A 16,295-nucleotide genomic window follows, 5' to 3' on the forward strand; every position below is an offset into this window, starting at 1 on the left:
TGGCACATTGCAGAGCTCTATACACACCTGTGGATGTCTTAACACCTGATCCACTGCTCCAAGGACTAACAGCCCACTGAATAGCAACTTCATTTTCTAGGGTAGGCAGCGTCCACATGTGGAAATGACATTTGCTCCAGGAACTTTTTGTCTGGGGTTTTGTGTCCTCAGCTAAGAGACAGAAGGTGATCTGGTAGGAGAGGCTGAATGGTGCATTGGGAAGTGTGCTGTTCTTGAAGCTGGGAGACAGGATGGGCTCCTATCTTGACCCTGCCACTCATTAGCTATGTGACCTTTGACAAATCACTTAACCTCTCTTATCACCAATTTATTCATCTGCAAATAACACTGGCACTACTTAGTATTATCACCCTTTTTTTACCTTTGTCTATTAAAGACTTGTTCTTCAGTGGTTTGATTTTCAGGCTGAAGGGCAATCCAAAAGGACAGTTACTAGAGAAGGCAAGAAGAGAATAACTGGCTGGAGAAACCTGCATCAGCCTGGGGCCTCAGAACCCAGTAGGACTGAGATGGAGGGCTTGTAAGTCAGCTTTCCCGTTTCTCTTTGCATCCTTCATTTTCTAGCTCAGTATTTTACCCAGCCAAAAGCAGGAGGAATAATAGCTTAGAATAGTAAATAAAAGGACAGCCTTGGAGTCATGAAGACCTGGATTCAAGTGTTGCCTTGGATGCATCCCAACTCAATAACTATGAGCAAATTTCTTGATTTCTCAATGCTTTAGGTATCTAAGACTACACAAATTAAAGGCAAATTACCAATATGCATTGATGTAAAGTTTCCAAACCTAAAGCTCCTTAGACCAAGAAATCTAGATTGGGTTGGTGGGTGAGGAATCAAGCCTTAAAGCAGACCAGAAGCAAATTAAAGGAATTGGAAGGATCTCTTGCCATGTCCTACCTCACTTTTTTTGTGGTGGTAGTGGTGATTTCTATTTTAAAATGGAGATTACTCGTGTTCTAACAGATGCCTAGCACAGCATCTGGCACATAGTAGGTGCTTAAATTGATTGGAGGACAGCACCTGTCACAATGATTGACACAGGGAGGCCAACTTTAGCCTCGCAGCTCCCCATCAGTGGAGATTTTCAAGGAGAAAGTTGAATGTTGTGGATGTCATAGTTCAGGTTGGGGTTTGTTTGGATCTCTGAGGTCCTTTTAAATTCTGAGACTGTTTGATTCCACGAGCCTCTTCCTTTGGACTGGAACAAAAATCATTAGGAATAAAAATGTCTGCTGCTTTCAATGAGTTCAGTTTTGAACCTATTTAAAAACAACCATCCTTTAGGTTCTAAATATCATAGCTTTAATTCCTCTCTTCTTTGAAGAATGTCATTTTAGTTCCATTTTAGCATACAAAATTCATTCTCCCTCCTCCCCCTACAAAGTCCCATAAGACTGGCAGAAACAGTGAATAACTAAGCTCAGCTTTGGGGATTTCTTCTATTGCCAAACATGGGACTGAAAAGTAAACATCAAGTTGCCATTCTGCCCTTTGTGCAGCAGAAATAAATATGATGGGTGAGAGAGGAAGCAAAAATCAATGCTTATAAAATGGGACCAAAATCATTAAGAAGAGGAAATTTTTATCATCATGCTTCTAAGAGGGGTAATAAAAATATACCACTAGAACTATTAAATAAAGGTCTTTTAAATGATCAGCTCTCACCCTAGAAAGAGTATATCCCATGCTTATAGGAAAACCAGGTCCAGCTGATTTTGTATTTTCTTCTTCCCAGATCTCTTAAAATAAGGAATTTCTTAGAATTTTTTACATTTGGTGTCTTTCGTGCTTGCTACCTGGACCCTAATTAAAAGAGGAATCAGACCTCAGTGCTTATACCATGAACAATTCCAGACAGTAAGGACATGCCTACTTCATCCCTAAACCCCAAGCCAATTTTATTGTCATTCCTCTCTGGGATCTACTCATGCATCTCCCAACTTTCTCCACCATGCCACCGTAGCCTGCTCGTCCTGGAAGTTCATTCCACCTCTGTAACCACTTTGTTGTGGCTGGTTTTTCCCAGAACCTCAATTTTAATGAAACTACTCAGGCTAGCCCTCTTCATTCCTTGCCAGAGTTCATTCCTTATGCTCTGGACTTTGTATACCATGATCCTGTGTGAGTACCTTCCCCCTCAACCCTTTGCATCTTCTTTTAATGAGTGGTCTTCCTCCTTTAGAATTCAAGCTCCTTGAAGGCAGGGGCTTTCTTCTAGCTTGTATTTGTATCCAACAACTTAGCATAGTGCATGGCACATGATAAACACTTGATAAAGATTTGTTGGTATTAAGTATAATGTTACTTCACTTAGTCCAGGCTGGAAAAATTCCTAGGATACTTACTTCTAGGATGGAATAAAAGTGAACAACAAAAAAGATACATTTGCTATATCAATACATGCAATTAAACCAGACCACAAGCCCGCTGAACTTCTGAAACACAGTCAACAAAAGGAATTTTTTCAACCCATCCCTCACTGGTTCTCCAATTCTGTAACAGCAGTTTCCTACTGGAAATTGAGTACATTATTTACTAATATAAAACATGAATCCAAATGGGTTTTGGCTCATGCCCCGGTGAAACCATGGGCATAGTTAAACCATGCCACCAAGGCAGATGTAGGTTTCTGTATACAGAAATGGAAAGTGCAGGTGATGATTTGGGGGTTAAATCTGTCACATATTTTGGGCACCTGGTACACGACTTTCATCTCAGAAAGGCATTTATGGTGATGACACCTTCCCTTGTTGCTATGTTTGTGCATACAATAATTCTCTGAAACACAATGTGATCTCAGAAAGTTGCTTTCAGGTATTCCTTCTTGTTGTTGTCTGCTTACTGTCCAGCTGTACTGTCCAGCAGTCTGCAGGCAGTGACCTAGGAAGACAAAGTCTTGCTTTGTAGTAGATACCTGCAAATGGCTAGGGCTCATCCAAGTTGGAGGGAACACTATAAAAAGGAACCATATTACTGGTGAACCAGGGCCCTTTATACTCAGTGTGTGTTGGCTTTATATTTTTTAATCATTTTAACATTTAATGCTTCTCAATTAAAGTGATTTCCTAAAGTGGATGCCAAGCTTCATTTAGAATGCACATTAACCACTTTCGGTATCGGTAGTTAAAGGCACTGAGGGATTTAAACAGCAATCCACAAGTCTGTTCAGTAAAGGTTTGGTGGAATAAAGCAGATTATAAACAATAATATATGTCTCTCTTTTCTTTTTTTGGAAGGGCTCCAAACTCACAAACAGGGCTAAAGTGCTATAAACATATCCAGGACTAAGCTTTGAGCTCCACAAATGTACTTCATGAAAGCTGTGGCCATTGGTCAGGCCACTTTTCATCCATATGTGGGTGTTTGAGTGTGTATTTTAAAAGAATGTTTTATTACGCAAAGTGTCCATCAAGCTGAACTTACCTTCCAAATATTAAAATGCAAACCAGGATTGCCATGTAAGTGAGAGAAATAAATCCTGGCCCCGGCACAAAGGATGAATGTGTTACTGCTGCTCAGGCTCTGTATGAAGGTCACCTCTCTTCCCGACATCCTGCAAGTTCACAGCCACTGTACAGGTTAATTTTAGGTGTATGTTACTTCTTCACATCAGAAGAGGAACAGCATATGGGATTCAGTCTGGGAAGGGATTCTTAGCTCTCCAGGTGCCTGTATGACACCACTTCTTGGGCAGCTTATAGTGTTGTCTTCATCTTAGTTCAGAGATTCTAAACCATCTTCTGACTTCACAGTTTTCTTGGTGGCCCCAGAAATTAGGAGCTATCCCCAACAATTACCCCTTGGGGGATAGCTGGGAAGTAGGTAGCATTGTAGTAAAGTGCCCCAGACGGGAATTAGAGTCATGGGTTTGTCACTGATCTTAGCAAGTTAATTTATTTCTCTGAGCAGCAATTTGGTGTGGGAAATGTGTTGGAGTTAGGAGAGATCTGAGTTTGATTACTGTCTGACAATAAATACTAGTTGAGTGACCTTGAACAAGTCATTTTTGCTTTTTATAAGCCTCACTTTCCTCACCTGGAAAAAAAAATGGATCACAATACTGACCTCACAGGGTTGTTGTGAAGAAGGCACCTGGCCAACTCTTTTTTTTAAATCAGTGATCTATGAAATCATGGCTCCACTTATTACTACTTGTGTGAGACTGGCAGTGTGGTATGGTGAATATTGAACCAACTCTAGTCAGAGGACCTGGATCCATATTCCACTTCTGATGCTGTGGGTGATCTTGGGCAAGGCACTTAACTTTCCTCGGTGTCAGTTTCCTCATTTGTAAAATGAGTGTGGAAGGATGAAAGACAGCCTTTGAGGTCAGACACAACCTCTGTGCATCTGTTTCCTTTTCTATAAATTGCGGACATTAGTATTACATCTCAATTTTGTTGTGAAGCTCAAATAAAATAATGTATGTAAAGGCACATACATGTAAAATGTACAAACATACAGTGTTTTTTGTTTAGGAAGAACATAAGGATAGTGAGAAACAATATTAGCAGTAACAAAGATACAGCACTGGCCAGGAAGTAGACATCTAAATCACATAAGCCAGCACAAAACTCAAAGACAACTATACCTGTATTTTGTTATTATCTCCTAATGCAGCCTTCTAGTTACAGAAGGCCTTGTTGGCTGTCTTCAGAAACATCTAATTTTTAATTAAAGAAGGGGCATTCAGACAGCTTTTAAATAATGACATTTATTTGAAAAAATAACATATAAAATAGTGAAAACAAAATCCTGAAATTCATTTGAGTAATAAGATAAAATTACAAATAGGAAAACTCTGAAATACGTTTTTCCTCATAAGGATCAGGCTTGAGATGATTTGGAATTTTCTCTGTCTCAGAGCTAACAGGAATATGATATGATGACAGGGAAGATAACCAAGGATTAGGTCTAAATAATTTCTCCTTGCCTAGTGCCAATTAATAGATTGTTTTAATATTTCTCATTCTTTGTGTATATTAAACTGTAGACCAGGATTACAACTAGTATGCTCAGATATTCTTGAGATTGTTATTCTAGAAAGGGGTTGCTTCTCTTCATTTAAAACTTACGCTTGATAATTACTTTCTCAGTCAGCTCTCAATATGTTAACTGGGCTTTAATGTTATAGATGAAAATCTATAGTTCAGCCATTATGAAACGGTACTGAAACAATTAAAAGATAACTGAGTCAATGCTTCAAATAATCATGAATCATTTTATTACCATCACAATATTGTATAACTGTTTCTCTGAGCAGATCAGATTCTAAATTGACTAAATCTTCTAATTCTCATATAAAAATATTAAAAACTTATTATAATGGAAGAACAACTGAGGAAGGGGCACCAACTCTTAAGAGGCTACACTATGAGGAAAGCAGCACTTTCTTGTATATCACTTTGTACCTGGGGACATGATCTCATCCACAACATGACGGCATCCATGCAATAGCAAGGTATTTTATAATGGGAGTTTACCAGAGGGAAAAACACAATGCCAAGTACAGGCCACTTTAAACTGCTTAATGAAGGCTTTAGGGCATATTTACATGCCATAATGAACTTTTGCTATATAAAATCTAAGTCAGGTTAAAAACAAGGCAAAGGTTTTTTGGTGAGCAAGGAATAAAGAAATTGGAAAATGAATCTGGGATCTGGTTTCTTTTATTTTGATCAATATTTTAACAATTCAAATAATAACAAATCACCATAGGAAAAGGAATTTAATATGTACTGGTATGTAACTAGAGAGTGTGTTATTTCCCACATTCTCCTACGAAGAACATAATCTGATTTACTAAGGGGACTTCCAAAGCTTGAAATTTAACATAGATGTTGAGCAAATAAGATGTCACATTTCAGTTAAAAAAAAAAAAACCCTAAAAATCTCTGTGTGTAATTTAAACAGCTATTTAATGAGGTCTATTACTTAACTCTCCAACAAACAAAGCTCAGCCATGCTGCCATCCTAGACCTGGTACATTAATCCTCAAAGATGCTGCAGTGTCTAAGACATGGAACAATAAGCCACAGCCAAGTAGTTAAAGCTGGCAGGAAGCAAAGAAATACCTATTTAATAAAAAGGTTCACTGGATAATAGCAACCTTTTAGCTAGAAAATGCTGAAACATTAAAAAAAAAAACTAACAGATGATTCCACATCTCTGCTTCTACTGCTATCCTTCTGGCTAAAGAGATTCAGACAGAATTATGTGATGTTTCATATAAAATATGTGGAAAATGGTCTATAATTCTCACATCTTCATTATAGCCATGGTTATATTATGAGCTTAACTCTGAATTATGTTCTGATATTCATGTATTGTGGAAAGACTGTTTTTGAGAGATCTCACGAAACATTCTGAGGCATTATAGAACCAATTCTCAATTCTCTATGGTATTGGTGGAATGCATGGTGGTGGAGTATTCATACCATTCTCACTCTGTATCCTCTGGCTGGAGTGTCCTCCTTTTTTTTCAATACCTTAAGTCCTACGTGTCCTTTAAAGCTCAACTAAATGCAATTTCCCTCTTGAAATCTTCCTCAATTTTCTTCAACAACTTTTCCTCTTTGTTTGTAACTGTAATGTACTTACCTTTTAATACTATATATTACAGCTATGTCTAGGGCAGCTAGTGGTATAGTGGATAGAGTGCTGGGCCTGGAGTCAGGAAGACCTGCGTTCAAATCTGGCCTCAGACACTTACTAGCTGTGTGATCCTGGGCAAGTCACTTAACCTTGCTTGCTTCAGTTTCTTCATCTGTAAAATGAGCTGAAGAAGGAAATGACAAACCACTCCAGTATTTTTGCCAAGAAAACCCCAAATGGGGTTATGAAGAGTTGGACATTACTGAAAAGACTGCATAACACAGCTATGTCTATTGATTTCTTAATCTATACTAAGATGATACACTCCTTGAGAGCAAGGGACTTTGTCTAATTCAAATTTTATATTGCCAGCAGCAACTTGCACGTGGGCTGAACATAGTATGTACTTAATATTTATTGCATGTATTGTGTTTCAGAGTTGGAAGGGACCTTGGTGACCCATTTGGTCTAACCTAAAACTGTAAGGAACCCTCATTATAACATTTGACAAATGGTCAACTATCCTCTGCTTGAAGACTTCCAACAAGGGGGAAAGAACCACCTTCCAAGGCAACTCATTGCATTTTAGGGCAGCTCTGATGATCTGGAATTTTCCCCTGAAACCAAGACTAAATTTGCTTCTTTTCAATGTCTATCCATTGATCCTGGTTCTGCCCTCAGACCAAACAAAGCATGTCTGATTCTTTTTTCACATGACAGTCCTTTAAATACCTGAACATTGTTAATATGTCTCCCTTTGAATCGTCTCTTTTCTAGGCCAAACATTACTTGAACCAATCTCTATATATGACATAGATTCAAGGCAGTTTGGCTGCCTTTCTCTAGACATTCTCCAGTTTATCAGTGTCCTTAACCTGTATCACCAAGAACTGAACACATTACTAAAGACGTGGTCTGACTAGGACAGAGTAGAGAAGGACTATCACTTCCTTATTCCCATAAATTATGTCTTTCTAATTCAGGCCAAGATTTCATTAGCTTTTTTGGCTGCCACGCCACATTGCTACCTTATATTGAGTTTACATCCATGAAAACCCCCAGATTTTTTTCATACAAACTGCTATCTCCCATTCTTCCATCCTTCCACACTTATGAAGCTGATTTACATAGTAGGTGCTTAATAAATGCCTGTTGGATATATTAGCCTAATGAAGCCTTGCACTGAATAATGCAATGAATAAAGGAGAGAGGGCTGGGTGTTAAGATATCTCAGTTCTAGGCTGGAGTAGACTAACACCAGGGCTGGAGTTGGGGGCTGATACAACACAGCCATAAGGGCCTCTTATCATTAAGGAGTCATTATTTATGCTGCAACTTGCCATGCCAAATGAGGCTTTGGGGTTTACCAAACTAAAAAAAAAAAAAAGATGGGCATCTGTCCCTCTTTGTCATCATGTCATCCTGGTCTTAATAGTGGTGCTGTCACTAGCTAGCTGGTTGGGTTACTCTAGGTAAGCCATTGAATGCCTAGTTTCCTCATCTGGTTTCTTCAGTAACAGCACCTGTCCTACATACTTCACATATCTACAATGAAGAAAAAATGCAATAATGCATGGTAAAGCACTCTGAAAAGTTAAAACAGGCATTGTTATTTAAATGACAGCTAATCTGTGTGTGGCTTTTTTTCTGCCATGATGTGATTTTAAAGAGATTAAACAGTAAAGAACTCAGCAGTTTACTCCATGAATTCAAAGGGTTTGGAGCTACCTTTTTAAAGGTTTCTCTAAGGTTTTGAAAGGGATTATAGAATTGAGAGTTGTAAGAGACCTCAGAGATAATCTAGTCCAACCTCTTCACTTAAAAGTGATATTTATGTTTTCCCGACTCTGGGATCTCTCAGTAGGGGTGTTCTATCCAGGGGTGCAGTTCACAACCCATTCAAGTCTTTTCAGTCAGGTCCTATAGTAAATTTCTGCAGAGGGGCTTCACATGAAGTACTAGGAGTTGTTATCCTCAGTGCCCCCTAGAATGCACATTTGCTATCCCTCACTCTTGCTCCGTGGCCAACCCATAATATATCTATTTTATCGTATCTTTTATCAATCTTTTTGCTTATAATTCTTTGTTGGTAATATGCTGCAACCATCGATATCAATCCCACAAAGCATGTTCATTGCTTGTTGTGTAACCTGCAGCTCTGATGCTTTATATTCCATAATTCATAGCCACAGTGTACTGGCGTTAAAAAAAAAAATTGTTTTTTTTGTTGTTGCCCTTCAAGGCATTTTTCTGAAGAGATCTTGGGTGCTACCCAAACCTTGGGAGGTAGCTTTAGCTGCTTTATCTATGAAACAATAGGACTGGATGAGATAGCTTTGGATCTCTTCCAGATCTAATATTTTGTGGTTTTATGATTCTAGATCCTGGGTTTAGAAGGCCGATGTTGGTGAGAAGCTAGACATACTCTATATACATACAGAGTATGTATTTTCCTTGACAAGCCATTTGGATTGTGATTCTAAAAACTATTAAAAGTATCACAAGTCTACAAAAAGTTTCTAACTCTCGAAATAGTGGAAAAGGCAAAGAAATTAGCCTCAGGAAAGAGTTTGGGTGATAATCTGAGATATTTTGTTTTGTCCCCATTTGATACTTTATACAATCTCTTTCAATTCCTTATATTCAGAGGCTCACAGAGTTAGAAGAAACCTTAAAGATGATCTTAAAGGTAGGTCATTTCTCTCTCTCCCTTTCATTTACCTGATGAGTAAACTGAGACCAAATGCTGTTAAGTACCATGCCCAAAGCCACAAAGCTAGTAAGTGGCAGACCGAGGACTTGAACCCAGGGCTTTTATTCCAAATTCAGAACTTAAAGAAAGTAAAACCTTGTGAGGCTGTAGAAGCTAAGTTTTAGGATGATAGTAAAAACCTTCTTGAGAGGTGTCAATCAGAATAATGTACCTGGCCACAGGACTGGTTGGGAAGAAGGGTGAAAGTTTGGGTAATAAAAATTTGACTGCTTTTCTTTAAAAGTATAATTTAGTTTTTAAAAATAGAGACCCAAAGAGTTAGAAGACTTCTACACTTAAGAGCTAGTGTACTTAGCAAAAATTAGACATTTTGGGTTATTAGACTGAAAGGTTTATTATATATTAATGTGGTCACCACACAATCAGGACAAAGCCCTCAGCTACAGACCATTTTATTAGAGTAAAAAATAACAGTGATATTTTGAGGGTATATCTTCAGTAAAAAGGGAAATCCTATTAAATACCTTTGTTGGGAAATGGAAAAAGATGGCCAGCTGTGCTTTTATGGGTGGACATTGGTACTAGGGCACTTAGGACAAGATTTAAAAGTACAGTCCTGAACTGAGAATGATATAAGAATGAAAAAAGTGGAAAGTGGCCAAAGAGGAAGGATGCAAAGACAACCTCAAACAAGGTTTGAGAACTTTTTAGTTACATCACTCATAGATGATTTATTCTTCTAACCCAAAGATTGCTCTAACCCCACAGAAACTGATTGTAGTACAAATTTTACAATGCTCTGTTCCATTAGAAATATCAAACAAGAAAGATCTGGAATTGGATATCTGTGCCAATAAAAACTCAAACTATTCCTCCCCTCCCCCAAATAACAGTGGTATCTGAAAAGGGATTTTTAACATTTTTGTTGTTTCTTATAGTACAACCAGAAATAATTGCTTCAAAATACTTCCCATTATATTTTTGAATATGATTCATTTGATTGTTATTAACATATCCAGAATTCACAGCTGAATCCACACTAAAACATTTCCTCTTTCAAATCAATTTGTTCATAAGGTTTAGGGCTGAAAGGAGCATGAACAATCATCTAATCCAATCCTCTCATTTTATATAGGAAACGGAGGTTTAGAGAGGTAAAGACACTTACTCCAAGTCACAAAGATTATCAGGGCCAGAATCTGAACCTACATTTTCTGACTTCAGCTATGGTAATATTTAGGCCAAACTATTGGAAAATCTAATTAAGTAGTATGGAAACATTAGCTCATCATGTACTCACCATGAGAAGGTTTTCAGATGACTAGTTGAGTTTCTGCCTCAAAATATATTCTTTGCTTGGGAGTAGCTCCTCCACTTTTGGCAAGGAAACTCAAAGAATCCTAATCTAAAATGCTCAAGGTAGGAGCATAATTATTTCTATAATTACTCAAGAAAAGTTAATGGGGAATCAAAACCAGGTTTCAACTGTTGTAATGCATAATGCCAAAACAACCCTTATGATATAAAGAGATAATTCACAGGCTGCTATGTATGATAACAACATTAACTGCTTCTGGAAAACAGTTTCCTGAATTCACATCTTAGTAACTTAATTAAAGAGTTAAATATTTTGAAGCTGGCTTTAGAATCCATTTGATATTTCTAAGCTCATGGTTTTATTCAATTAATGACCTAAAATTGTAAAAGTGAACTCAAAAAATCTTAAAGTGAAATAAATAAAAAATAAATGTTATCTCGCACTTAAGTTCCATTGACTTTGTTTTGATGAGAGAGAACAGGAAACTAAAAGCTTGGCTAATATATATCAAGGTGAGACTTCCAAATGTTGACAAAAGACAACAGTGTTTTGCACAGAGCAGGTGATTAATAAATGTTTGCAGAATCAGGTCAACAGAGGTCAGTGGGCCCAAGCAGCTGCCCTTTAAGCCTGTATACAACAAAAACTTTACTAAATTTGCTTTGTTACTAATATGCACAAAATAACATTGATTTTAAAAGGGCATGCAACAATTTTTGCATTTTGGCTGCAACTAGGGGAGGAGGATTCTTATACACACAAGGGTACACAGTGGAATAAAGCAAAAGTGAGCTGCAATGTAGCTTGAATGCTGTGAGAGGAGCTCCAAGGTAATGACAAAGTTCTGTAGGAATGCCAGTGAAACTTCAGGAGGCTCTAACATGCATGCCAGATTTTTAAACAGTTAAAAAACTGAATACTGGTGAAAGATGCTGGTCAACATCTTAGAAGATCTAAGTCTTCAAGTAAGCTTAAGAGCAATCCAACAGGAAAGATAGGCACTAATCAACATGCCTGATTTCTGCCATGGAAGCACTACCTGGGGAGGATGAGCTGATGGATACCTTCAACACCAACCAAAGTTCTGAGACAATGCCTGCTACTAGTCTGATGATATTGATTACAAACCTCAAACTAACTTCCTACTGAATGAGCTACTTGATCTGTACAATAATAGCTTTGAAAAGAGTTTCCTGGATTAGGTTGAGCCAGGATAAAAAGGCAAACTTGGAGCCCAGGATGGGCACGGGCACACTGCTTAAAAAGCATCCACACACTTCCATAATAATACAGGATACCTTGGTGTTCACCCCACCCTCAAAAGCACTAGGTAATTGTGTACCATTTCACACTAGACCTTTAAAGATTCTTACTTAACATAATGCTGAAATCCTTCTGACACAAACATTATAGCTGGAGGGAGAGGGCTGACTACTAAGAAAATCTCTTCCTTTCCTTGCCCCAAGTTGGTTAGGAGAAGAATACTGGCTTAAGTGCTTTGTCCATCATCAACATCTCTTCCTCTGAGAGAATTTATAGGATCCTATTCTAAACATGCAAGGTTTGGAGGTTGTCATAAAACAGTTGATTTTCCTTATGCCTTCCACATCCCTCAAAGAATGCAAACGAACTTGTCCCTTATTGTTTCTGACCACTACCTCCTCTTCCCTTCTCAAATTTGTCTGTCAAATGAGAAGTATGCTTGGAATGTCTACTTAGTTCAATTGTGTTAATGCCATTGACCATTTGGTTACCACCAATCAAGGTATTTCATGAATAGATGCCCTCATTTTCTGTATAAAACGGTCACTTTTTGCTTATATATCTATATTTTAAAGAGCAGCCACATTTAATGTTGTGAAAGATGATCTGCTTCCTTTCCCCGCCCTCTTAAGCAGTGATAAGTATCAGAGCATGCTCAAAAGAACTAGATCATATAATGCACTGCACATAAGTTCATCTATTCTCCCCAATGTATGCAGATAGAATGAATTGCGGAGGCTTTGAATCACCAGTCAACATCTCTGAGTGTCCTATTCCTCATTAGCCAATGCATACCAAAGAAGAGTGGCAGAGAAGGGTTATTATTGCAGTTTTCTTTCATTATTGAAGCCCTAGGCTAGTAAAGGCTGTAGCTTCCCAGCTGTGGAGTTAAGCTTTGCCAGCTGTGTGTTGCTGCAGTACTAAAGAGACAGCTTTACAGCCTGTCACCTCCTCAGGCAGACAGCCCTCCTGGTCTCGTAGGGTGGGGTCAGCTCCACACTTCAGCAGCAGTTCCACAATGTCTAAGAACTCACAGGCAGAGGCTAAAGAGAAAAAAAGGTTAGTATGATATGAATGGAAACTACAATACCTCATTAGCAGTGATAATCAAGAAGCCATAATATATTACAATGTTTAATATTATAGTGCTGCAAGATTACAGTGTCATGGTTTTGATAGACAGTATGTTTGAATACTCAAGAGTTAGAAAAATTTAGTTTGTTCACTGCCTTGAGAGGGATATATAAATACTTGGCACATTTCAGAGAATTACAGACACTCAGTTGTAAGGGATCTCAGAAGTCATTTATTCTGACCTATATCCAAACAGGAATGAGAAAGATATTTAATTGTGAACATGTGGATTTTAACTTAGTGGTTAAATATATGTAATAACTTTATTTCAGTGGTCCACTTTGTGGCACCCATGCCACAGAATGCCTATGACTTATCTAGAAAGTTTCATGTTGTTTGTTCTGTGTCTAAATAGCTCAGATTTGCTAATGAATTCTGATTAATCTGTTTCATCACAATGGCCATCTGGGTCAAAGCAGTTATTTCAGGTAGATTCTTTCCATGCAGGGAAAATGAGTATGGAAGGACCATGTGGAATGTGGAAATTTCCCAACTGTGCCCTTCAGAAGATGCATTTATAAGGCTGAAAAAAAAAAACCAACCCCTTAACAGGCATAAACTATTAATATCAGTTATTAAACCTTCCACTTACATTTTTGGCTACAGCTTGTATTTATCTACTCTGGATTTTCTCTTTTGGCATATTTGGTAGGACTTTTATTTTAAATGATTTTGTAATGACATTCCCTTTTTTCCCTCTGCTGATGCACTATCTTAGGTAAGGAGCAAAATTATTTCTCTGACCATTCAGAGTTCTCCCATCCTGGAATCTTCAAACTTACTTTGGTTGTATGGCCTGTGAGCTATTTATTGGGGGTACTTGACTTTCAAAGCCACACTTTAGAGATATTTTCCATCTGCACACATTTCCCTCCTCCCCCAGTCAGTTTTGAAAGAAGAACAGGATTAGGGTAAGCCCAGAGGTGTCTGTCTGTCTCGCTCTCCAGCCCACCAAAGTCATCTAGATGCTGCCCTCAAGAAGATCTCATTGTAATAGAGAAGACAACATGCAAAAAGCTCTAGGCATACAAGGTATATGCAGAATAAATGCAAGGTAATCTCAGCATGAAGGCACTACCAATGGTGGTGGTAATGGGAACCAATAGCATTAAACTGAATCCTAAACAAAAGATAGTCACTTGGCATGCAAAAGAATAAAGTTAAAGATACATTGCCTGATAGTCACTATGAGAAGAAAAAAATGACTAATTTTTTCTTCATATAAATAGCTATGTGAATCTATATCATGAGCAACAATTATTTGACCTTACTATTGTTACTATAATGAAAATGTTTCTGGCTGTCAATCTCTACTTACTTTGGTGAAACATCTAGATATGCTCCAATAAAATCAGGTCCTTTCACCAACAATGAAGGAAGACTGTGCCTACCATAATTAATCTGTAATCCCAAATAATAATAACCAAAACATTTTGATCAGATTTAGTTCAATCCTACTTTGAGACTGGACATGATCTGCTACTGCGATTTGACAAATATTTGTTACTGATGAAGATAAAACCCACTTAGCTTCCCAAAGATGAGGAGCATCATTACGATAGAAACTACTTTATGGGAGGTGTGATGTAATCTTTGCATACCTATGTTTGTATGGAACTTGGCCTTCTAAATAACATGGCAGGAATGAGTAAAATTTAAGATCAAAAGTGTCAAATCTAACCTAATCTAAATAAAATATTTAAATATAGAATTTATGGTATGGATAAACATTATAGTATGTCTTCAGTCAGAGATATGGTATAATCACAGGGAACACCTACTATGTGTCACCTTTATTAAAATGCTGTTTGTGTTCATAGAAAGAGGAAAAGCAGTAAACTGCGGAGATGAGGTAAAGGAAGTGAACACAAGTCAAGGTTCTTTAGCCTAGTACTTTGACAAGATGGACAGCCCACATACGGGAATACACTACCAGAAGAGGGTAAAGTGGCGAGTGAAGGAAGAATGTGAAAGGTAATTCCTAGAATCTTTGACATAGAATCATCCGATTGGCCTCTATTATATATTGCTTTTCGCTGTTACATAATTTTTCATCTGTTTATGTCTTATCTTTCTATTCAGATTATGAGATCCTTGAGGGCAGAGGTCATGTCTTATGGCTTTTTGTATCCCCCACAACACTGAGCATAGTCTTGGGCATTTAGCAGGTGATCATTAAATACTTACTGACTAGTATCTGCATCTTCAGTTAAACACAGGGTACAAACTATTTTAAATGTGACTTATGAACTTCCCATTCTCTCAAAACAGACCCAAAAAAGGCAAAGTGAAGATAGGAGAAGTGTGCTAAGAGGGAAAATGGGTTGAATTCTATATGAAAACAATGAGGAAATGTGTTGGTGCTCACACTATGCTGGGAAATCCAAAAATGGTCATCAGCCCATCTCGGAAAAGCTTGAAAAAGTCTCTAGGGATTAGAACAGCTGCTGAATTTATGGTACCCTGGGAACCTCCATTTGTCAAGTGCCAGAGAGGCAGCCCTGACACGGGCACAGGTGAAGATGAATTTTCATTCAGCACAGTTTGCCTTCTGACTCCATTAATCCTCAGGGTTTTGATGATGAATTTCTTTCTTTCTTTTTTAAAAATTTTTATTTATTTTCACTCTAATGTCTCCTCCCACTACCCTGCAACAGCATGGAAGGAGCAGAACAGATGGTGCTTTACAGGGAAGATAGAGAGCCCATGAGGATACAAAGCCAGCCCACTCTGAAATCACATGACTACATGTGCAAGGAAAAGCCTTGATTTCCTCTGGGAGACATAGAAGCAATGATGTTAGTATTCCCGGTGGAGAGAGGGGAGAGGGGAAAGACTAACAGGCCATTTATGACGAAGACCACATTCATACCGATCAACTCTTCAAAGAGGACCATATTTAATCATAAAATAACAGAAGCACCAATTCCTGAAGGTCAGTGAATGCTAAAGTATAACGGAGGCAAACAGGTGCTGTAGTATGTTGCTACTCAATGTCCATGTGGTATGAACTGGGAAGGACATATCATAGTAGAATACTGGCCTCTATTTAGCTTTTCTATTGGATCTGACCCCAGCTTTAATCGGAAGGGGCCAGTATTTACAACCCATCTAAGAATGGAGTTTGACACCTGCTGTAATCATAAAAACTGTCATGACGAGGACAGCTATCAAGCCAAACTGTAACACATAAAAAAAGAATGGATAGATCCTAAAGAAATCCCCAACATCTCACTGTTCTCACTCACTGG

General features: G+C 38.0%; 1 protein-coding gene across 1 annotated transcript in view; it reads right to left on the reverse strand.

The window, feature by feature from the left end:
* Positions 1-6,810: 6,810 nt before the first annotated feature.
* Positions 6,811-16,295, reverse strand: part of ACBD6 (acyl-CoA binding domain containing 6) — a 215,678-nt gene continuing 206,193 nt past the window's right edge. Inside the window, exon 8 of the mRNA XM_027868507.1 lies at positions 6,811-12,953. Coding sequence (XP_027724308.1) covers positions 12,799-12,953 — 155 coding nt within the window. The 3' untranslated portion in view covers positions 6,811-12,798. The remainder of the gene's footprint in view (positions 12,954-16,295) is intronic.

Source organism: Vombatus ursinus, unplaced genomic scaffold (assembly GCF_900497805.2).
Source record: "Vombatus ursinus unplaced genomic scaffold, bare-nosed wombat genome assembly UNPS02014789.1, whole genome shotgun sequence".
Taxonomy (NCBI): domain Eukaryota; kingdom Metazoa; phylum Chordata; class Mammalia; order Diprotodontia; family Vombatidae; genus Vombatus; species Vombatus ursinus.